The 25,145-nt window shown below is 42.8% G+C and overlaps 1 protein-coding gene across 1 annotated transcript in view; it reads left to right on the top strand.

The window, feature by feature from the left end:
• tmtc1 (transmembrane O-mannosyltransferase targeting cadherins 1) overlaps nt 1-25,145 on the top strand; it is a 94,125-nt gene that overhangs the window by 61,622 nt on the left and 7,358 nt on the right. Inside the window, exons 10-17 of the mRNA XM_085251029.1 lie at nt 3,988-4,101; nt 6,751-6,894; nt 9,997-10,105; nt 10,226-10,328; nt 12,374-12,509; nt 16,135-16,279; nt 16,404-16,541; nt 21,976-22,098. Coding sequence (XP_085107155.1) covers nt 3,988-4,101; nt 6,751-6,894; nt 9,997-10,105; nt 10,226-10,328; nt 12,374-12,509; nt 16,135-16,279; nt 16,404-16,541; nt 21,976-22,098 — 1,012 coding nt within the window. The remainder of the gene's footprint in view (nt 1-3,987; nt 4,102-6,750; nt 6,895-9,996; nt 10,106-10,225; nt 10,329-12,373; nt 12,510-16,134; nt 16,280-16,403; nt 16,542-21,975; nt 22,099-25,145) is intronic.

Here is a 25,145-nt window from a genome sequence, read left to right as displayed (position 1 = left end):
AACAGTGCAATAGACTCAATACTTGAAATGTGCAATTCACTTGTCACGGTCTGGAGGGCAGACCGTGGGGGATGTAGGAGAAGGGACCCAAAACGCAGACTTAATGGAATGAACAGTGGGTTTATTTACAGTGAGGTAATTGTACACCACACATTAAATCTCCAAAAGTGCTCCCTCGACTCCCGTGACGTGTCTTCTCCCAAGTGCTGGTATCCCGTGCTCTCTGCCCCTGTGCCTTCACACACCCCGTGTGTCTTGCAGTCCTGTGTTCCGCTGTCCTCATGGAGTCTAACTCAACGATCCTGCGCCGGAGGAAGCTCCATCGCTCTGTTAAGTAGCTCCCCCGACGATCCTGATCAGAAGCAGGTGTGTGGTAAGCTAGGCGTGACCAGCAGCTGGCAGGGCCACACCCATCAGGCCTGCAGGTGGCTGTCCTTCATCCTCCAGCCTCACACACACACACACACACACACACACCAGCATGGAACACAAGAGCACAGTGCAGCAAACATACATCCAATACACTAATAACAATAAAGGTCCACACTGTTCACGAACCCCGAGTCCCCGGCACCGGGTCCGTGACATCACTTGTATTTTTATTTTTTATTCCTATTTATTCTATTGATCCCCTTTGTATATTTTATTTATATTTGTCTCTGTATTTATATATGTGTGTGTATGTGTGTGTGTGTGTATATATATATATATATATATATATATATATATATATATAACATTCTGTAACTGTAACTTCTGTCGGTGCTGTGCTTTTTTGGAAATCGAATTTCCCAGAGGAACCCACCCGAGGGATTAATAAAGTTTTATCTTATCTTATCTTAAGTTTGCCAGAGAGCACATGTATGATACAGCAGAGGATTGGGAGAATGTAATGTGGTCAGATGAAACCAAAGTAGAACTTTTTGGTGTAGACTCAACTCGTCGTGTTTGGAGGAAGAAGAATACTGAGTTGCATCCCAAGAACACCATACCTACTGTGAAGCATGGGGGTGGAAACATCATGCTATGGGGCTGTTTTTCTGCCAAGGGGACAGGACGACTGATCCGTGTTAAGGACAGAATGAATGGGGCCATGTATCGTGAGATTTTGAGCCAAAACCTCCTTCCATCAGTGAGAACTTTGAAGATGAAACGAGGCTGGGTCTTCCAACATGACAATGATCCAAAACACACCGCCCGGGCAACAAAGGAGTGGCTCCGTAAGAAGCATTTGAAAGTCCTGGAGTGGCCTAGCCAGTCTCCAGACTTCAACCCCATAGAAAATCTGTGGCGGGAGTTGAAAGTCCGTGTTGCTCGGCGACAGCCCCAAAACATCACTGCTCTCGAGAAGATCTGCATGGAGGAATGGGCCAAAATACCAGCTACTGTGTGTGCAAACCTGGTAAAGACCTATAGTAAACGTTTGACCTCTGTTATTGCCAACAAAGGTTATGTTACAAAGTATTGAGTTGTATTTTTGTTATTGACCAAATACTTATTTTCCACCCTGATTTACGAATAAATTCTTTACAAATCCTACCATGTGGATTCATGGATTTTTTTTTTTCACATTCTGTCTCTCACAGTTGAAGTGTACCTCTGGTGCAAATTACTGACCTCTGTCATCATTTTAGGTGGGGGAACTTGCACAATCGGTGGCTGACTAAATACTTTTTTGCCCCACTGTAGTTGTAGTTGAAAATTCTAACCATTACTAGTTTGTGTTTAACATTTTGAGTGAAAAGCTGAATATCTGCTTTATGTTTTAGAGCAGGGGTCGGGGGGACATCACCCTGGGTCACCACACGTGAATCACATGATTAGTTCGTTACCAGGCCTCTGGAGAACTTCAAGACATGGCTGTATCTCAATTCAGGGTCTGCAGCCTTAACGGTCCACAAGGGCCGCGCACTCAAAGACTGCTGAGGTCGGAAGTGCGAGGCTTGTGAAATGGGACGGTCTAACCTTCCCCGCACTGCTCAGGTTGCCTAGCAACTATGACACTAACAGCTGGAAACGTTTCAAACAGCTTTGTTTGACAGAAATGAAGGAGAAAATATTTGTTCATTTGTTTGTTTGCTTCTACATGAGCTTTGTGTGATTAGTTGAGGCTGAGACCACAGGACTGTAAAACATGATTGTTGGGCTTCATTTCTGTACTGAACAGTCATTTAAGATTAGCTAGTAAATAACAATTAGCTCATGTTGTTCATGAGATTAAAGTTATCTCACTGTGGTAATGTAAATATAATATGGCCAATATTAAAGTTATTATATTAATCATTATGATTTATTACAGCAGTGAACTTGAACTCTGTGTCAAATACTGAGCTGCAGCAAATATTCAAGTTATTTAAATTTCCTATCACCTTAAATCTTCACTCAAAGATATGTTGGCATTACTAAATTTGGCTCAGTGCTTACATATAAACTTGTTGCTGCCTTTCATAGTGTGTAACTTGAAGGCCCTGAGTACTTTCTCCCACACTGAAAACACTGGGATGATCACATTATTTGAACATTACCTAATAAGACTGATTCAGCACAGACAGTTAGTTATGTTAAACTTTCCTAGCAGTCCTTCACAAACAGGGAACAGTCTGTCTATTCTCTCCATCTGTCAGCTGCTGCTGGCTCTTCCTCCTCCTCTTCCTCACACACTGCTGAGTTTGTCCTGGTGGATCATCAGGGCTGCAAAGCCTCACAGATGATGTACAGCAGTGGGTCCCTCAGTCTGTCCTCACTCTGGACACTTGCAGTCGTCACACATGGAAATCAAATGTGTGATAAGCTGCAGGATTCAAACACAAGTGTGACTTATAAACACATGTTCATACTTTTATTCCACAATCAGAGAGAAAGAAACAGAGAGAGAGTGCAGGACAGACAGACAGGTGACAGTCTCAGGTGTACACACTGCTACACAACAGCACAGAGAAGCAGGATTTAGTGTTTGTGTTATTACGAGTGTAAACAAGAAGAGTCCCAGATGGTGCAGTGGACACATGTGTGACTGCTGTGATTAAAGCATCTTTCTTTCAGCTTAACGAGTGAACCGTCAGCTCTTTCAAACACACGTTAAAGTCCGTTTGGCTCGACACCACCGAACAGAGGCAGCAATATAACATAGCTAACATTAACAGTGCAGTGAATCCTGCTTGTGCCGTGATATTCAGGACTGCAAACCGAGCAGCATCACCGACTTTCAGCTTGTTGTGTTTGTGGATATATGACTGAGTAAAGGCTTTAAAACCAAGTTAGTACAAACATCTCTAACGTCACATAACTTTGCCGACATGTGGCCAACAGTCATGTTTAATGTTCTTCATTATTAAACATTCGCACATAAATAAGTGACATCATATTCAGTACTTACTTTTGAAAGTTTACTCTTCTTCCGCCCCGCTTCAGCCGTCCGCCGTTTTTTTCCGGCAAAATTATCCACACCCACCGCCGCGCTATGAAGTCTGGGATATGTTGGGCCATGGAGGATACACGGACCCATCCTTCAAATCCGGGGAAACGAAGGACGCATTTGAGGGCTGCATTTTGTGCAGCCTTTGAATTGGGACAGCCTTCGTCGCGTCGCTGTGACGTGAAATGCGGCCTTTAAGGCTGCAGACCCTGAATTGGGATACAGCCATGTTGAGGTCATTTTTCCGTTTGAATCAACTGTGTTGGATCAAGGACACATCAGCCTGGTGTCCTGCACCAGGAATGAAGGTTACATACACAGGACTAGGCAGGTGGCTCTAATGTTGTATCCAGTCACAATGCATATGCCAAAGATATCAGTATCTCAGAGTTATTTATTTATGACGTTTATTAAATTATAGGACCAGTGAGCTCCTAGAATTTAGCCACTGCTCAGTTACCACAGACTAGTACTGTCACACTCATCAAACCAAATTTGCACATTTGCTCAGTTTGCAGAGAACTTTCCTCAAAAAGTGTTTTTTTCCCACATGCTCTTTTTCCTTATTGTAGTTCTGGTATCCAGACGCTGCCTCACAATGCCAAAGTCCACTACAACTATGCCAACTTCCTGAAAGACGCCGGTCGGCACCAGGAGGCAATTCACCACTACACCACTGCCCTCAGGTTTTTTTTTGTTGTTTTTTTTGCACAAAACATACTTTTGCTTCTATGGAAGCGAGCAATGGACATTAGAGGAATACATAAGTACAGTAAAAAACACACAACCCATGCTGGATAAAGTGATACTAATGTGGACAGCTTTCCACTCTGCTGGCTTCACTTTCTAAACCAAGAAGCTTCCCCCATATTTTGTGTCGTCCATGGTCAAAACACATCTGATTTAGCCTCAACATTTTATGTATAAATAAATGACTTTACATGTATACATTTATGAAATGTATACATGTAAAGATATGAAGCAAATACTTTGTCAATAAAGTATTCTGATTCTGAATAATCGGGCACCATCTTATCTTAAAGACCTCATCGTACTGTGACACCCCAACAGACCGCGTTGCTCTTAGCTGGGTTGTTTACTTGTGGGTTATAGGGTATTTAAAAGTACAATGGGAGGCAGAGCCTTCAGCTGTCAGGTCCCTCTCCTATGGATCCAGCTCCCAGTCCATGATTTGGGAGCCAGACACAGTCTCTACAGAGAGTGCAGAATTATTAGGCAAGTTGTATTTTTGAGGAATAATGTTATTATTGAACAACAACCATGTTCTCAATGAACCCAAAAAAACTCATTAATATCAAAGCTGAATGTTTTTGGAAGTAGTTTGCAGTTTGTTTTTAGTTTTAGCTATTTTAGGGGGATATCTGTGTGTGCAGGTGACTATTACTGTGCATAATTATTAGGCAACTTAACAAAAAACAAATATATACCCATTTCAATTATTTATTTTTACCAGTGAAACCAATATAACATCTCCACATTCACAAATATACATTTCTGACATTCAAAAACAAAACAAAAACAAATCAGCGACCAATATAGCCACCTTTCTTTGCAAGGACACTCAAAAGCCTGCCATCCATGGATTCTGTCAGTGTTTTGATCTGTTCACCATCAACATTGCGTGCAGCAGCAACCACAGCCTCCCAGACACTGTTCAGAGAGGTGTACTGTTTTCCCTCCTTGTAAATCTCACATTTGATGATGGACCACAGGTTCTCAATGGGGTTCAGATCAGGTGAACAAGGAGGCCATGTCATTAGTTTTTCTTCTTTTATACCCTTTCTTGCAGCCACGCTGTGGAGTACTTGGACGCGTGTGATGGAGCATTGTCCTGCATGAAAATCATGTTTTTCTTGAAGGATGCAGACTTCTTCCTGTACCACTGCTTGAAGAAGGTGTCTTCCAGAAACTGGCAGTAGGACTGGGAGTTGAGCTTGACTCCATCCTCAACCCGAAAAGGCCCCACAAGCTCATCTTTGATGATACCAGCCCAAACCAGTACTCCACCTCCACCTTGCTGGCGTCTGAGTGGGACTGGAGCTCTCTGCCCTTTACCAATCCAGCCACGGGCCCATCCATCTGGCCCATCAAGACTCACTCTCATTTCATCAGTCCATAAAACCTTAGAAAAACCAGTCTTGAGATATTTCTTGGCCCAGTCTTGACGTTTCAGCTTGTGTGTCTTGTTCAGTGGTGGTCGTCTTTCAGCCTTTCTTACCTTGGCCATGTCTCTGAGTATTGCACACCTTGTGCTTTTGGGCACTCCAGTGATGTTGCAGCTCTGAAATATGGCCAAACTGGTGGCAAGTGGCATCTTGGCAGCTGCACGCTTGACTTTTCTCAGTTCATGGGCAGTTATTTTGCGCCTTGGTTTTTCCACACGCTTCTTGCGACCCTGTTGACTATTTTGAATGAAACGCTTGATTGTTCGATGATCACGCTTCAGAAGCTTTGCAATTTTGAGACTGCTGCATCCCTCTGCAAGATATCTCACTATTTTTGACTTTTCTGAGCCGGTCAAGTCCTTCTTTTGACCCATTTTGCCAAAGGAAAGGACGTTGCCTAATAATTATGCACACCTGATATAGGGTGTTGATGTCATTAGACCACACCCCTTCTCATTACAGATATGCACATCACCTAATATGCTTAATTGGTAGTAGGCTTTCGAGCCTATACAGCTTGGAGTAAGACAACATGCATGAAGAGGATGATGTGGACAAAATACTCATTTGCCTAATAATTCTGCACTCCCTGTATTTTCACCATCAAACTTAAAACTTTTCTTTTTGACAAAGCATGTAGTTAGGGCTGGTCCTAACTATATGCTGCTTTAGGCTTAGGCTGCTGGGGGCTCCCAATAATGTAATTCTTAGTAAATTCAGTTCAATTTTACTTACTGTATTTTCCGCACTATACGGTGCACTTAAAATCCTTTAATTTTCTCAAAAATTGACAGTGTGCCTTATAATCTGGTGAGTAACATTGACATATCAATAACTTCATTTGTATGAAAGTTGCGTCCTTTACTTGAACGAGTATGTAGATGGCAGTCAGAGATATATACGTGTTTAACTTGCTCTGAAGCCACCACTGACGTGTTAAAAATTTGCCTCCTCATAAAAAGCTTCATGAGGGGATGAAACATGGCTTCAGAGCGTGTCATAAGATTCACATATGCGCAAAGTTTCAGGTAGGGCAAGTGTTGTTGACACATAAGACTATTATCAGTTAATTGGAGTGTGCTTTCCAGCATTCTCCAATGCTGATTATACAAAATGTTCTTGATCAATAGCATCCTCCTCTGCTCTCAGGTTATACCCCCGTCATGCCAGCGCCATGAATAATCTTGGCACTTTGACTCGCAGCCCAGAGGAGGCAGAGATGTACTACAGGAAAGCACTGGAAACCAACCCTCAGCACAACCGAGCTCTGTTTAACCTGGGAAACCTCTTTAAGTAAGAGATACACAAACAACAAGGTTGAAACGTGACCACCACTCATCACTACTTTCTAATTTTGGTTTGAACGTTGAACTTTTGGGAACTTTTTTGAATTTATTTACTATGCCTTATTGTTCCATCAGCAACATTCAATTCCTGCTTAAAGCTTCTGTTTTCCCTCAGCTCTGAAAAGTTGAGTTCAGTTGAGTTTAGTTTTAAAACTGAACTCAGTCTTGAGTTTCATGGCAAAGGCTGTATGTGGTATTTTTTTAGTTTTTTATTCTTAATAAATTTACAAGAATTTAATTTCAGAATAAGGCTGCAACATGACAAAATGTGGAACAAGTGAAACGCTTTGAGTAGATTTTGGATCCACTGTATGAAGAGTTGGTTAGCACCAAGATAAGACCTGAATGAGATTCTGTTAGCGATGGACTGTCGTAAGCATGTAGTGCTTGTTTTATTGGATATGACTGCTGCATTCAACACTGTGCATCATGACCTGCTGATGTCTCGACCAGAGATGGGCAGTAACGCGTTACTGTAATCTGATTACTTTTAATTAGATTACCGTTACTTTCCCGTAGGAACGCTGCGTTACTGCGTTACTAAAACCATGATTTTTTTTTTTTTTGCAAGAATGTCTCATGACAGTGACGTAAGCGAGTGCGCTGTTTGTGACAACAGCTGTGTGCATATCAACAATGGATCATATATCAATTGTGGGAGAGAGTATGAGCGTGCAGCGTTGAAAGCGTGGAAGTACTGACCTTACTTTGAGTTTGATTCCATAAAAAGTGACAAAAACATTAGCGTCCGCTGTGCGTGGGAAGAAAACTTTTTACAGCCAAAAAAACCCCTAAACTTCCAAGCAAGCACAGAGTGCGCAACGACGTAATGGGAAATTCACAGAGAAACTCGCGGATTCTTCCACTGACCGCGGCACACCTGCACCAGGGTAAACCTCCGCCTACCCCCAGTCCTGCTTTACAGGTTAAAATAGAGCAACAGGACCGCTGAGTCTTTGACTTTATTTATTTTCTGCTGCGTTTTACTTGCATCTATTTGAAAGAGTGAGTGTAAACACAAAAAAAATTATTTTATGTGCTGGAATGTGCAGAAAATAGGTTTAAATGTTAAACAAATTTCTTCCAGTCAGAGAATGGTGCATATAATTAAATTTTTGCTTGATGCATAAAGTTAAAAGATTAAAACTGATAAAACAAGATTTAAAAAAAGAGACTTTTCCATTTGATTACATTTTGTATGATGGATTATGCAGAAAAAATAGAATTGGGCTGAAAGATCTATCGCTTTATCACCTCTTCAGGTTGTAAATCGTGTTAAAAGATTAAAACTGATAAAACAAGATTTTAAAAAAGAGACTTTTCCATTTGATTACATTTTGTATGATGGATTATGCAGAAAAAATAGAATTGGGCTGAAAGATCTATCGCTTTATCACCTCTTCAGGTTGTAAATCGTGTTTTTAAAAAGTAACTAAGTAACTAAGTAGTTAATTACTTTTGAAAATAAGTAATCAGTAAAGTAACGGGATTACTTTTTTGGGGAAGTAATCAGTAATTAGTTAACAAGTAACTTGACCAACACTGGTCTCGAGTACAGCATTGTGTAGGATTTTCCATCTTGGCACTTTGGTGAATAAAATCATATCTCTCTAACAGGAGCTTTTCTGTTAAGTTGGGTTCGGCTTCATCCTCTGTGGCCCCTCTGCTATGGGGCGTACCGCAGGGATCTATTCTTGGGCCATTGCTGTTTTCATTGTGTCTCCTGCCACTGGGTGTGATCTGTGACACAACGGGTAAAAGAAAATTTGAGCACATTACTCTGGTTCTAGCCTCTTTACACTGGCTTTGAACTGAATTTAGAATCTAATTTAAAATCCTCTTAGTGGTTTTAAATCCTTAATTGGTCTGGCAGGGTATATTTGCCCTGTGCCCCCCCTTGTTCATGAGCAGGTGTTGCTTTCAGTCCCTAAATCATGGCTGAAACTTAGAGGAGACCAAGCATTCTCTATGGTGGCCCGAAGCTTTGGAACGATCTTCCTCTTCACATCAGGCAGTCTACATCAGTGGTTGTTTTTAAATCCAGCTTCACAGAGTCGTGGCTAACTGCGCTAACTCCGGACTCACACGTAAACATGGATGGTTTTCATCTGATCCGGGCCGACAGAACAACGGAGAGTGGTAAGAAGAGAGGAGGGGGTCTGGCTGTGTTTGTGAACGATAGATGGTGTAACTCTGGGCATCTATCTATCTATCTATCTATCAAAGAGACGCTATGCTGTAAGGACATTGAGCTGCTAGCGGTTAGCATGAGACCGTACTATCTGTGTGTAAACCATGAAGGTTTACACATGTCATTGTGATAGCTGTGTATGTCCCGCCCTCTGCTAGCGCTGCAGCAGCCTGCGAGGTCCTGCACACTGTAACCAGCAGACTCCAAACACAGCACCCTCAGGCCCTTTTCCTGATCTCTGGGGACTTTAATCACATCTCCCTGTCCTCCACTCTCCCCACCTTCACCCAGTATGTTACCTGCCACACCAGAGACAATAAAACATTGGACTTATTGTATGCCAACACCAAGGAGGTATACAGCTCATCACCTCTTGCTCCCCTGGGGGGCTCAGATCACAACCTGGTTCATCTCCAGCCTGTGTATAAACCTCTAGTACACAGAGAACCAGTTGTGAAAGGCACAGTTAGGAAATAGTCGGCAGAGACTGAAGAGGCTATGAGGGACTGTTTCCGTTCTACTGTGTGGGACAACCTTTGCAGCCCTTTGGAGGATGACCTCCAGCCATGGATAAATCCTGAAATTAAGGCTCTCCTCAAGAAGCCGCCAACACAGCGCCGGGGGAGCAGTATTCGGTGCATTTGAACCCCTGTGGGTTCATGGGGCAAACACTCTACCTACTGAGCTATCTCCTCCTTGTAGAAACAAAATACTTTGAGCACTCAGAGTTGAAAAACACTATATAATGACGATAACAGAGTATTGCTGTTATTATGATAATGAGGATATAATGATAAAAATGCTGTTAATGGAATTGATGATGATGATAATGATGCTAATGCTGAGTGATGTCTACAGATCTCAGGGGAAGGAGAAAGAAGCTGAGGCTCTGCTCAAGGACTCGATTCGCTTTGGTCCACATTTTGCTGATGCTTACTCCAGTTTGGCATCACTCTATGCTGAACAGGTAACTCAAACCACAAACAAAAATGTACATACATTGTAATGTATCACATTCTATTACTGTGCCTGAAAGGCTGTTGTAACTCTTTTTAATCCTTTCTGATTGTTCTTTGTTCTCCCACAGAAACGCTTTTCTGAAGCCAATGAAGTTTATTTAAAAGGTATAGAGAACTGTCCCGACAGCTCCGACCTGCATAACAACTACGGCGTGTTTCTGGTGGATACGGGTGAGTTGAACCTTCCAGTTTTCCAAACGCAGGCTTACTTTAACTAAAAGATTCAAACACTGACCATATATAAGCCTGTTTTAAAGGACTTCATTTTTCTTCCTTTCAGAATTTTAAAAATGAACCCACAGCCAGAGAACTGAGCCTTAATATAATAATCTATACTGTATCAAAATTTGAGTGGGCTTCTGATTAACACCCCAGAGAAATTCACATTTAGCAACAATTTCAAAAAATGAATGTAAGTATTTGGCCCTTTGGTAATCAAATATTAAACTGGTGGAAGAAAAACGAAAAATACATATATAAAGCACCTCTATGTCACGGCGGAGCACCTGGGGGTGTTTGAGGTGTGGACCCAAAAGCGGGTTCATACCTCAAAAAATGAAGTGTAACATAAGGCAAACCGTTTATTTAGGGTGATAACAAAAACAAAGGCAAAGGCGAACTGAGGCAAAGAATAATAAACCTAAACTGGGAACAGCTAGAACAAGACAAGAAAACTGTGACATGAACCTGAACAGAAGCATGAAAAACGCAGACTTGACAAAACATGAAAAATCCATAGACATGAGGCGAGCAGACGACCTGACACTTAACAGAGGGACGCAGAGGACTTAGATACAAGGGTAACGACTAATCTGACTGAGCTGGAGCTGTTTTGCAAAGAAGAATGGGCAAGGATTTCAGTCTGTAGATGTGCAAAGCTGGTAGAGACAGACCCTAAAAGACTGGCAGCTGTAACTGCAGCAAAAGGTGGTTCTACGACTCAGGGGGCTGAATAATTACACACACCCCACTTTGCAGTTATTTATTTGTAAAAAATGTTTGGAATCATGTCTGATTTTCGTTCCACTTCTCACGTGTGCACCACTTTGTGTTGGTCTTTCACCTGGAATTCCAATAAAATTGATTCATGTTTGTGGCTGTAATGTGACAAAATGTGGAAAAGTTCAAGGGGGCCGAATACTTTTCCAAGCCACTGTAACTTAAAGTAAAACAAACCACTCAGAGGACAGGAAGACTAGTAAATAAGGAGACACAGAAGAAACATAAACTAGGCAAAAACCCAATGAAGACAAACTAATTATGATATTAGAACTTAACATTATATCAATATATAATAAGCAATAAAAATACAAAAAAACTCAAAAATGCTGGGTCACGGACCGAGCCCCTTGACACTCGGGTCCACTCAGTGGAAGAATTGTATGAGATTATCTCTCCAAAATAAAAGTTTGTGCTAAAAAACAGACCCGAGTCTGTCAAATGCTAGGGACAATGTGGTAACATAATGGCTGAGCATTACCATATATTATACCGCATATTTTGCATATGTATTAACAGAAAGAGAACAGAATGGAAATAAAAGAGGGACTGAGAAAGAAAAACATGGACAGAGAGCTACTTGTACTGGTCAATATTTTGACTGTTTTGCCCTTTTTCACAAAGTATATGCTTATAGACTGCTCAAAAAACATTGTTTGATGGACGTCTCAATGCATTCTCAATCAGGTAAGTAAATCTCCAAAGGTTGATTCTGTTGATCTGGACATTTTCAGTGGGAGAAATGTTTCATCACTCATCCAAGTGGCTTCTTCAGTCTCAGCTGACTGAAGTTTTCCCCAATCTTATAAACAGTACAGCACAATGACTGAAACCAGCCCACTAAAGGAACAATGAGCTTGGAGGTGCTAGTTTCAGTCATTATGCAAATGTACTGTACCACTGAAAACGCTACGACCAGATGAACAGAATCAACTTTTGGAGATTGTTCGATGGAAATAAAAAAATTATCAACCTACAGAGGGTTAAATTCAAAAGACACCCTACATCAAAGTCCATTTTGCAGAAATGTCATTGCAGCAACTGAAATTGTTTACGGTAGTTTGCGGCTGCTGATGGGGTTGCAAATTAATACAATGCCAATGTTCTTCACTGATAGGAAGTGACACACCAGCGTGCTCTTTAATTCACTCCTCCCCATAACACTTCTTTCCTTTCCTCCCTCTTTTCATTCATTCTTACACTTTCGTTTCCCCCAGGAGAAGGACAGCGGGCAGCTGCTCACTACCAGCAAGCTGTGCGACTCAAACCGGCACATTACGTAGCCATGGTAAACCTGGGCCGTCTGCTCCGATCGTCCAATGAGAATAAAGAAGCTGAGTCTTGGTACAAAAGGTGAGCAAAATAGTTTTTCTAAGAAGAACAAAAGTATCTGTCAGCAAAAGTACCTATCTGTGCTGCCGTGTGGCTAAAAATGAGTTTCACATACATGTTCAGAACATTCAGAATTGACAGGATCCAAAAATAATAGAATCCTCAGTGCACGACAGGAATACACTCGACAGAGCCTTACAAAACTCTGTTGTTCAGCTCCTGTCAGAAAAACTCTCTCATATGATTAGACACTCAGAGTGGCGAGTTTAACACATTTCTTCTCGTGAAAAGGAGCAAAAGTCTTTGCCAGTGCTCGTCAGGGCGATCCTGTCGAGCCTTTTTATTGTCATGGTGTGCTGTGGCAGGCACGATGTAGGACCCAAACGCAGGCCCCGGAGACAGAATGATAAACTAAAAGAGGCATCTTTATTGCACTGTAGTAAAAAGGATAATAGAAGCAAAAATCCAATCCGGACTAGACCCTGAACAAAGGGAACACGGAGCACAGGGACAGGAGTAACAAACTGCAAGATGAAACACGACTGACTGGGGAACAAGAAAATAAACATGACAGAACTAAACCTACACTAAACATGAGGGGCACAGGAACCAAAACCTAAGAACTAGAGATCATCTAGAAATACAAAACAGAAACCAAAACACTAGCAGTCATAAGCCACGATGAAAATCGAAGATCACTAATAGTACGAAATTCAAAACACTGTCACCGACCCAGGACCGTGACATTTATACATTTCTCTAATCTTGTTCTGGGAAAAGAAATGTGTCAAAAGAAATCAGTTTACTTACACATCGTGCTAGAATACTTGTAACCAATCCCCTGCTCTCTCTGTCCTGGTCGTTGTGTCCTTGGGCAAGACACTTCACCTACCGCCTACTGGTGATGGCCAGAGGGGCCGATGGCGCGATATGGCAGCCTTCTGTCAGTCTGCCCCAGGGCAGCTGTGGCTACAACTGTAGCTGCCTCCACCAATATTGCTCTGTATCTATAAATTCCAGGTCATACAAATGAATGATGAAGAGTCATCGAAGCACGTTTCTTTTTCCAAAATGCTTTTCCTGAAGTTGTTGAGTGTTGTTTCATGCCGATATCCAGTCCCCCTTTGCTATGTAACATATCACCTGTGAGGGCAGCTGTTTTTGGATCAGTATCTGTTGAGGTTTGTGCTGTGGCAGGCCCAAATGCAGGACTTGTACGTGTAAAGGTAAACTCAAAGCAGAAGTTTTATTTGCTGAGAAAAACTCTCACACTGAATACTAGAAACTCAAACCAGAAAAGTTACCAGGGACACTGAAATCACCAAATAGAATCCAAGCACAAACTTTTGGGTGTTCTAGATGTTTCCTAGATGACATCTTGGCTCATTGTGTAGACTGGGCCATCAAACTCATTTCGCGGGCCACATACAGCCCACTTTCACCTTAACTGGGACAGACCAGTGAAATTCCCCTTTCTGTAGAGAATATGTCTGTGAAGGTTCTCAGTCATCCAGGAGCTTAGAAAGAAAAGCGTCTGGACTACTTTAAGTTTCATTTCAAGGAGCTTCTTCAGCTCTGAGAGCAACTGGTGAACAGTTCCAGATTTTAAGCCCTATGGGTGTGTGTCCCTAAGAGGGGCCTGGACGCCCTATTGGTCCTCTACCTAATCACATGAGGTAAGGTGTGAAAACGATTGCATAAACTATGGATTTACATCACCCTCCCAGTCATTTTCCTGCTGCTGGCCTCCCCCTCCCAAACAGCAGTTCGAGTAACAGGTTAGAGGGGTTTTTTTCTTGTGCACGGCATCAGTCAGTGTCTGTGGAAAATGGATGGGACAGATGATAAACTCCAGCTCGAATGACGAAGCAGGAAGAAATTTCTTCAAAAGTGGGACACTTGGAGCGACAGGTTTAATGCCTTTGTTCTCTTTCAAAGGAAGAAACGACAACATAGTTAAAGTCTATGTGTGAGTGCACTTCAGGGCGATCCTGCTGAGCCTTTTTATGCGTCTCTCTGTTCATACACTTGTTCTGGGAAAAGATATGTGTCAAAAGAAATCAGTTTAGTTACACTGCGTGCTGGAATACCAGACAGCAGAGAGAGACATAGCATGGAGTGAAGCACAGACAGAGAGAGACTCCTCTTTCTGCGGGTTGTTCTTGTGGTCTGAACTAGGACTGGGCAATATGGCCCAAAATTCATATCTCGATATTCTTTAGCTGGATGGTGATATATGATATATATCTCGATATTTTTTTAAAGCCATAAAGTAAGAACAAAAAGAGAGTTCTTCGCCAAAGCTGTGTCCCAGATCTCACACAGGCACTTTTATTAACATACAGCGCAGATGTACAAGAAAAAATTACTCAGAAATAAATTATCAGCATTTATTAAATAATAATGCTCCATAAATAAAATAAAACAATGTTGTTTTTGTCCATAACAAAAAGCTCACAATTGTGCAGTCAAAATGTAAACTAACAGACGCTGAGCATAGGGCAGTTCGATATAACGATATATATATCGGATGACGATATAAAAACGTCTATCGTTTCATTTTACGCTGTCGTTTGTTTCGTGGTGTCGCAAAATAAACTGTTTACGGGAATATTTTTTTATCGTTTTGATGGTCACTGTAGTGGCTTTATTAATTTGTTAAAGTTCTCTTTCTCTTATATGTAATATAACCACACTACGGACGGACAAGCGCCTGTTTTTATGTGTTGCCGTTAGCAACAACGACAGTAAAACAATGGCATGGCTCCGCCGTCTGCTTGTTTGTTTTGCATATTAACCTTTCACAATAAAGCTGAAGATCCTGTTGAGACTCTTTAAAATAAACTGAATCACGTGAAAGATGCAGAGTATTTACGGATGAGAAGCCAAAAAGAGTCGCCAGGTGCTAAAAATAAAAATGGACGAAAGAGAGGCAAACTTGCAGCTCCACAAGTATAATTATAACGTAACATAGACTATATCGATATAAACGATATTGTCACATCTCACATCTCATATCGATATATTTAAAAACTCGATATATCGCCCAGTCCTAGTCTGAACCCAGAAATTAAATTGATATTGGCAATCAAATTACTGAAACACTTTTAAGCACGATTGCTCAGTTGTTATCACTTTGCTTTGAGGCACCTGCTGTTGTTGTGTTTTGTCATTGTTTGAATAAAATTGAAATTGAATTGAATTTTGCTTCATGCAAGGATTTCTTTGAGGAACTTTGAGTCCTTAACCGAGGCATAGACCTATAACTGGAATTAAACACTGGAGGTTCCCACTGGTCCTAATATTTAGGATGGGTTAAGAGAATAATCTTCTTATGGGGATCAAAAAGCTGGCGTCTTTCTGGGACCCTTTAAAGTTGTGACATTCAGATGAAGTACTCCAGGGTTTACAACAAGTTTGTATATATAGTGGGTCATGTACAGGTCCGAGTCCCCTGCACAGAAACCCTGATATCCATCCAACCATTAGTAAAAAAGGTTAAAATGCATAGAATAAAGTGCTTTCTTGAATTATGTGTGAATGGGTAAATGAGGTTTAATACAGTTGTTTTCAGATGCCAGTCTGTCTACCATTGAGTCTCTAATCCCCTCCATTGAAAACCATGACCTTTGACCTTTGTATGAAGGGCACTGCAGGTGACAAGGAAGGTGGACATTCTGACACCACTTGGAGCATTATACTACAACACAGGTCGCTACGAGGAGGCTTTGCAGGTGTACAGAGAAGCTGTGGCCCTGCAACCGGAGAGCACCGACATCTGGCTGGCTCTCGTGAGTAGGCATACATACTCAGACTTACTAAGAATAGCATTTAGTTTCTTGTGCGTTAGTTGGAAAGGAGACCACGTGCTAACCATAACTTGTTTCACACAAAAACTCTCTATGTATGTTTCAGGCTCAGGTTTTAGCAATGGCTGGTCGTACCAAAGAGGCAGAGAAGATGATGCTCGATGTCATATCCAGAAAAGGCAACTGCATAGAATGTTACCGCCTCCTGTCTGCAATCTACAGCAAGCGTGGCAACTACACAGAGGTAGGTATCGCGTCTGCTTTACATAAGAGCAACTGCTAATGATCTTTCTGAATCTGTTGTGTTAGCACCAGCAGCGTGTACGGCCGTCAGTGTTTATGACCCAGTTTGACAGAAGAGATGGTAAATGGACTGGTAGTTATATGGCGCCTTTCTACTCCAACTGAGCACTCAAAGCACTTTTTAGTACAAGCTGCAATCACTCTCAAAAATATTCATACAAGAGTCATCAGGACACTTGTATCCACTGACACTCCGATGCATTGGTATCTTTTTTTTTTTTTTGCCTGTCCCATTTGGTTCTTTAGCCGTCAGAATTGTTGTCTGAAGACCAACAAGGATACCCGATGGATTTATTTTGCCAAATGGATCATCGTGGCATTGCCGTATTGGTCCATTTGATCGACCTTTGTTTTTATTATTTATTTTATTTTATTTTCAATTGTTACAGACGGGACAGACATGAGTCAGGGATAGGAAAGGGAGAAAGAAAGAGGAAGGAAAAGAAAAACAGAAGGGGAGAGGGACAGTGAGAAAGGGGGGGAGAAAAAATAAAATCTGGATCACCTTTTGAGAGAAGAAGAATAGAAAACAAGCAAAAAAACCCAAAGCAACATACTAAACACAACACCATCGCATTAATCTAGCTAAGTGTAAACAGCAGTAAATACTAAATATTCAATGTTGTTGTGCAGCACGCAGGACAGACAGCGCACAATGTGCTTTGAAGTAGCAGCCAAGAAAGGTGTAATTTAAGTCTACGAACAGTGAACACCCGTGTGCACACCTGTGTGGATCAGCGCGCTTGTATTCAAATGGTTTCCACATGTAATGGTCTGCAAGAGGATGTAGAGAGCCGTAGCCCCGCCCCCCAGGGCATGAAGCAGGCATGGAGGAGATCCAGGCCCCAGACATCCAGAGGCCCCAGAGTGCGAGAGCCCAAGGAGGACCACCGGAGGGCATCCGTGCCACCCTCATGGGAAGGGCTGAGGATCCCCAGACGAGGCATCACCCAGTAGCCACCGAGCAGAAGCTAGACGGGGCTGCACCGGCGTGCCCACCGGCTCTGCCGGCAGCCAGCTGTGTCAGAGTGAACCGAGCCGCAGGCCCAGAGGCCGGAGGCCCGAGGGCCCCCCGCACCCCGGAGGAGGCCTGACTGAGCAACAGGCGCCAGGCCCCGCCAGGTAGCCACCGGGAGTGAGCCGGTACATACCTGAGTGCCCAGCCCCAGACACCAAGAACCACCAATGCACCGACCCCTGAGGGCATCAGTCACCGGCAGGGAGTGTGGTGAGGTGAGATAGGCCCTGGAGGGCCTGGGAGTTCCCAGAGAGGTGGAGTCTAAGACCCGACCTGACATATAGACACAGACAAACAGGCACACACAGACACAAACATGCATTCCCACCCTCATGCACACATATACAAACACTCAGCACTCACCCAACGTAAGGATTGGACATGTACACACAATCACACTCCCCAAACATGCTCTATACCCCGGGTCCAGGTACCCTCGCCCCCAGAGGGGGAGACAGAACCCAGACCCAAGAGATGTTACCCTTCCCCCCGGGGTGGAGGCAAGCAGACCGTCCCAGGCTCCGCAGCAGCAGGGAGGCCAATCGGACAGCCAACATCTCCTCCCAGCCCCCCCGCCCCGATGGCTAGCAGAGAACGGGGGTGTGTGAAGACCCCATACCTCCCTCCCCCCGCTCATGTGTAGTGTTGCTGCGTGTTGTTTAAAGTGCATTTAAAACAAGGGAGAGCATGGTGCTGCTGCTGCCAGAGAGCAGCAGGTGTCAGCACGGCCCTTCCCGAGAACCCTCAATGTCTACATGGATTTAAAATTGAGAGGTGGGCACCGGTGCCAGAGGTAGGTTTGAGTATACAGACCGTCCACTGGACGCCGTTAACGTGCCCACCCTCAAGGCCCTATATATATATGTGTGTGTTATGAGAGTGTGAGTAATGTGGATGTCTAAGTTGTGAGATAAAATTGAGGCACAGGTGGCCAGAAGGGGACAGAGGGGGGGGAATGTCTCCCCTGCACCCTGGTGACACACCCGCACCCCAAGGCCCTACCTGTGTGGGTGAGTGTGGTGGAGCGGGAAGAGGGAGGTAGCCAGGGATGGGGAGGAAAAGGAGGGAGGGGAGGATGCCCCTCCCTAGGGCCAGCTCCCCCGCTGGCCCCAGTAGGCACCCCCGTCCTCTGGTACCCACCAAGGCAAGGGAGCCCAGGTCCATCCAGACCGGGGCCTACGGTAGCACTGCCAAGCCCCACAGGACCCGGGGCAGCCCACCCTACCCCACCGCAGAGGAAACTGTACCCACCCCAACATTCAATCGTCTCCCATACTACACAAGACAACAGACACCCAGGTTAAGTTTATTCTCCACCTTTCCTATGTCTCTCCCCCACCTGCAGAGTGGACTCCTGCAAGGATGCATTGGTATCTTGCCTAAGAATTCTTTGACATGTAGATAGGGTTAGGTATTGTTTAGGTTTTATCCGATACTGGTGCCAAACCGGTACTTTTGAAACTGTGCCGGTGCTTAAACGGTGCTCGAACTGGTGCTTAAAGAATGGAGAACACAAACTTTGTCCAAAAACCTCTCATGTGTAGCTGTTTTTTTGTAAAAAGATAACAATGGTAGCCTTTTCTGCAGCTATGGGGCATATATGGTATCACTCTTGGCTGGAAGCAGTGCTTAAACAATGGAAAAAACACAAACTTTGTCCAAAAACCTCTCATGTTTAACTGTTTTCCACTTTTTCTTTGGTCATTTTTGGCCAGGGTGAAGGGAGTACCTGCCATCAAACAAGAAGACAGCCGCATGTAGCTATGATGATGTTTGCTAGTTCACCTTACATGCATTAATGTAATAACGTGGTTAGCCTACTCAGCGTAAATTACACACGAACAACATGAAGCTACTCACGCAGAGAAGAACGGCTGCTGCTGCATCATCATCCTCATCATTTCTGCTACACTGGCAGGGGCCAGGCTACTAGGGGCCAGGACTCTCCTCTTCGGGTTCTTGGGGGATGTTGCTAACTCTGGGTCCGATAACAGGCACCACACCCGCAGTAGATGTGCTCGGTGTGAGGTCTCACAGCAAGCTATCAAACACAGCACATTTCTCGGCTTTTAAAAAAACGCTATGCGTCGCCAGGCGTTTCATCAGATTCGAGGTGTTACCTCCTTTGACAGTATCACAGTATCACCTTAAAGCACTTGTTGCTGCTGAGTTTGCATCTTTTGCTGTGAAGTACAGCCAGACTTTTGACCACTTCGCCTTGGGCATTTTTAATCTGTAGCTCTGCTCTAAAAGAACGTACGTACCTGGGCCCGCCTACTATCCTTGGAAAGGTAAAATGATTGGCTAGAATCCAAAGTGTATGACATCTCAGGGGAAAAAAAAAAAGAACCACCGAAATAAAGCACCGAAATGTGCGCTGCTTTTCGGTCTGGTTACTACCATTTACCGGTACCCATCCCTACATGTAGTCTGGAGGTGCTGGGAAGACTCCTCCAGTCTGGCAGACAACCCAGCAACAGCCACTCCTTCGGCACATCTTACCAATCAGTCAAGTCTGGAGTGTAATGATTCGTGTGTTGAATGATGATACATGAATGTATGCCTTGCACAAACCAAGGTGGTAGAGAATCTTATTTATATACAGTACAAGACTGAACGTAAGTTTATATGTATGTAGATGTGTATGTGTAGGAGAAAAACCTCCTAACATATGGGTAAGACGCTGTTATGCATTCTAAATCATCCTCATCTCCCTGACCATCCCATGAGGCCAATGGGAAATTAGGATTCAGTTGTAATTTCTTACAAAAATCTGCCCCAAAATAACAGGCGATCGTGGCTCAAGAGTTGGCAGTTCGTCTTGTAATCGGAAGGTTGCCGGTTCGAGCCCCGGCTCCGACAGTCTCGGTCGTTGTGTCCTTGGGTAAGACACTTCACCCGTTGCCTACTGGTGGTGGTCAGAGGGCCCGGTGGCGCCAGTGTCCAGCAGCCTCGCCTCTGTCAGTGCGCCCCAGGGTGGCTGTGGCTACAATGTAGCTGCCATCACCAGTGTGTGGATGTGTGTGTGAATGGGTGGATGACTGAACGTGTAAAGCGCTTTTAGTCCTTAGGGACTAGAAAAGCACTATACAAATACAGGCCATTTACCATTTACCATAACAGTAACATTTTCTCTCATAGAGAGTTTATCAAAGAGTCGTTGGTAGACTCTGCCATGTTAATATACACTGATTTAAAAAAACAAAGCAAAAACAAAAAAGAAGCATTTGAGAATGTTTTCAAATTCACGATCTGGAGCTTCAGTTAATAAACAAGCAATTTTGACATTTTCTCCCTGGCTCTGGACTAGAGCTGTGATGTCACAGCCCGCTGATTAGTTTTTGTAAGTAGGATAATGACAAAGTTTGTGATTACAGGAGAGCTAGCAGCAATGCAATCAATGAAAGGCACTGTGACAGAAAGTAAGTAGTTAAAGGAAGTGACCGGATAGGCCTGAATGGACTTGGACTGAAATGGGACAAACTGGCAGCTGTTACAACTGATGGTTGTCCAGATCTGAGAGGGAGAAGTTCTCAGATGCAGAATGGGCAGAATGGGAGTCGGATCCTGCATTTGCTGTTGTGATTATACTTAACGTTTTCACCTCAGACATTGAACCTGATACTAATGCACTTGTTCAAGCTTAGATAAGACTAGATTTCTCTTACCAAGCAAGAAAGAAGAACTGAGAAACTGCAGGTGAAGTTATTAATTTACAAGCAAAATAGTAATAGCACTTTCTTAAAAACTTTGATGCCTTCACTGTTCATGGAAACCTCAACATTGACGTTTACCTAAAGCCAACACACACAGACCAGTATCTCCTCTTTGACGCCCACCATCCTCGGGAACACAAACTTGGAGTAATCAGGACCCTACAACACCGGGAAGAAAATGTTCCCTCTAAGCCAGAAGGGAAAGAAAGGGAACACACACATAAAGCAAGCCCAAACAGAAACAGAGTATGCTGTGTAATGCAGCGAGCAGTGCTCAGACCTCTACGTCTGCATTTAAAGGATAACGGTCACTCTTTCAAGGATGCCAATGTTCACATGGTTTAAAAAAGGAGTGTGATTGACTATGTTTGAACAGAGGGGGTGGCTTACAACACCAAGTGCCTCCTACAATGCAGTTTTGAGATCCCCTTCCGAGCACTTTAATCCCCACTAACATCTTGCATCAAACATCTTCAAGAAACTTGAAGATGTCCAGATGTTTTTCTTTCCAAGCTCCTTAGACTGCCACATTTGACCGAGAGCCTACACACACATACAGTCAGACTAGCATGTAGAGTTCGACAGGTCTGTTCACCTGCAGAGTGTGTGTGTGTGTGTGTGTGTGTGTGTGTGTGTTCCAGGCTCTGGAGGCTTTGGACAAGGCCCTGCAGCAGAATCCCAGTGACCTGACAGTGAGAGCAGAGCTATATTTTTCCAAAGGGAACCAGCTCAGAGAGATGAACCAGCTGGACCGAGCCTTTGAGGTACTACAATCTGCACTCTCTGTCACACACAGACTTATCATCTTTCCCCTCTCATATTTTTCTCTCTTTTTCTTCCTGTAAGCAACATGGATTTTCTGTAGCTGCTAATGATGACTCTCTGTCTGTGTTTGATTCTGTGATGCAAACAGTAATGTACAGGGTTCGTATGGGTGTTTGAAATCCTTGAAAATGCTTGAATTTTAATGTTGTCTTTTCAAGGTTTTGAAAAGTGCTTGAATTCAAGATGTGGTGCTTAAAAGTGCTGGAAAGTGTAACTGTATTTCATTCACCACAAATAACTATCTTTTCATATGGTCTTACTGAGGTGATGCGAATTGAAACATGCATTCTTTTTTTTGGTGGGGGGGGGGCTGGAAAAGCTGGAAGTCCTTAAAAAGTGCTTGAATTTGACCCCGAAAAAGGTGTATGAACCCTGAATGTAAGAAACGATGCCAGGTACAAAATTACATGGTCTGCAACTGTGCTTAATGCTAACTCAGTCACTTTTACTTTTACTTTTAAACAAAGTATTTTTCTGGTCTGGGCTAATCTTCTCAAGATATTTACAACAAATCACTAAATTTGATCAGCAAAACTGTTTTTTAGACTCACAAATCAAAGCGAAATCAAGTTGTCTTGTAGAGTGTTTTTCCTCCCACTACAGCAGGGGTGGCGAATCGAGGGCCGGTGTCCTGCAGGTTTTAGATGTGTCCTTGGTCCAACACAGCTGATTCAAATGGCTAAATGACCTCATCAGCATGTCTTTGAGTTCTCCAGAGGCCTGGTAACATCATCATATGAATGTGTGTTGACCCTATGGAACGCCAGGACTGCCATAATGAATTAATTAAATACACCATTAAATAATTAATTAAATGTGGCAATAATTAATTAAAATTGGAAATAATTAATTACATAAATATTTACGACACATGTAATTAATTAATTATTTACACATTTAATTAAGTATTTATTTATTTTACATTTTAATTAATTATTGCCACATTTAAATAATTATTTAATGGTGTATTTAATTAATTCATTTTGGCACAGTTGACTCCTTCTGGTCTCACCAGGTCTCACCCATTTTATCTGTCAACCTCACCCATCAAACTCAGGGGGCGGGGTTAACGCTGATCGAGTCAAAACCATTGCTTTGGCCTGGTGGCCATTGGTTTTAGCACACAACAACCGGCATGTGGCAGCTAACAGAACTGAACTTTGAAAAACCCTGTTTGTGTGTCACCAAATACCGTTTTAATATTTTTTTAGCCGAGAATGTAGTGGTTTAATCTTCATGTGTCTGGTCGGTTTGTCAAGATACAGCCTCTTTGCAAAAGTGCTTCAATGATTTCGGAGATGTCTGCCCAGTCTGACGGCAAAGCGTGGGATAGACCCGCTCGCCTCGCAAGCAATCGAGCTGTTATTGCCACTGGCAAAGCGCAGGCCTGGTACACAGCTGTAATAACCCCCGCTGACACTGACTTTTTTTACTGAGGTTATATTTATCGGAGTTTTGTTTCCTGATGTTCTTATGTGTCCTACGTGTTTCAGTCGCCAATTCTGAATTATAACTAACATTAAAAACATGTTTAAGGAGGAGAGAGAGCAAATAAATTCAATTAACAGCTGATCTTTGGGTTTTTGTTCAGTAATCAGCGTGACCTGTGTATAAACGCATAAAAGAAATAACGTTGGTGTTTCCGTCATGTAGTAACTGCTGGCTTTAACTGTACAAAGGTTGTTCGACACTATGAAACACATACAGACTTCATGATGTTCGGCTAATATTTTTATTGTGAATATTAATCATGAGGGTAAACGGCCCTGTACACCACGGAGCGAGGTCAGCATATCCACGATATCCTCAGCTCCATGAGTTAACACAGAGTTTCCCAGCTGACTATCTAACTGTCATCTACGAATATGTCACGGCTCATATCTATATGATTTTACAGGAAATCATCCGTATTACTGCCAACTATTCCAGAGACGTGAAAATCTACAGCATAAAGAACACAAAAATATAGCAGTCTAACGCAACACTGTAACAGAGATGAACCGTCAGTTTGTCGCAGATCAAAGTGGAATGAAAGTGATTGGTTGAACAGGTGTGATCTGTGTTTTCTGCATTTTCATCAGCGTAAGAGACTCAGCAGCAGATTAGAATAACAGTTATACATTTAATAAATCACAAAATTAACAAACCTGTTCGGACAGTTTGAGTTTGTATTCCCTCAGCTGCAGACTCGCTGCTGTTTAAATGTTTGAAAAGGAAGATTAGATATAAAAAACGTCAAACATAGACTCAGTCTGCCTTCACATTTGATATGAGGCCAGCACGTATAGTGGCTGTGTCCTGTTTTAAGATCATACATGTAAAATTGTTGTCTGACCTCCGTCGATCCAGCCGCTCAGAGTCCGTGGTTACCATGGTTACTGCATAAGCAGCTGTAATGTAAACAGCTGGCACAGCGGAAACCTACCAGCAACATGAGTGTTTATGCTTGTCATTGCAAAAGAACCGTCTGAATGGTTAACTGAAGTTAACTTGGATAAATTATAGTTAAGGAGTATCACAGATAACGCCCACGTGAGCTGTGTGACTGTTCACCACTACACTGAAATCAGCAGGCTATTACTGAAATACACGTGCTATATCATAAACTATGATATAAACAGGGAGGTCCTATTAACATGTTTAGTTTTAAAGGACACCTTCCTGCCTTTAGTCTCATTCATGAGCAGTATTAGTTTTCGTCTAACATCCAGAAGTCTGCACCATGTGTTTCATAGTTTCTAACAAGCCTTTGACAGGTAAACATAACATGACCGAAACACCAAAAAAAAAAGGAGAAAAAAAATCACACAAATTATATGTTAACCTCATTTATTTTAGTTAAGTAAACTCTAAAAATTCTAACAGACAGCTGGTGCTTAGAATACAGTTGAATAACTATTAAAAAACAGATGATATAATATTTCTGTCCAGGTTGCAGTCTGCATGATGAACACGCTGTTGCAAACTCTGCTCCTCTCGGTGGAAA

Source organism: Mchenga conophoros, linkage group LG17 (genome assembly GCF_057382185.1).
Source record: "Mchenga conophoros isolate Kocher_MC1m ecotype Shallow Benthic linkage group LG17, M_conophoros_male_GT1.1, whole genome shotgun sequence".
Taxonomy (NCBI): domain Eukaryota; kingdom Metazoa; phylum Chordata; class Actinopteri; order Cichliformes; family Cichlidae; genus Mchenga; species Mchenga conophoros.
The sequence above is the reverse complement of the archived record's forward strand: the minus strand, read 5'-3'. Positions and strand labels throughout refer to the sequence as shown.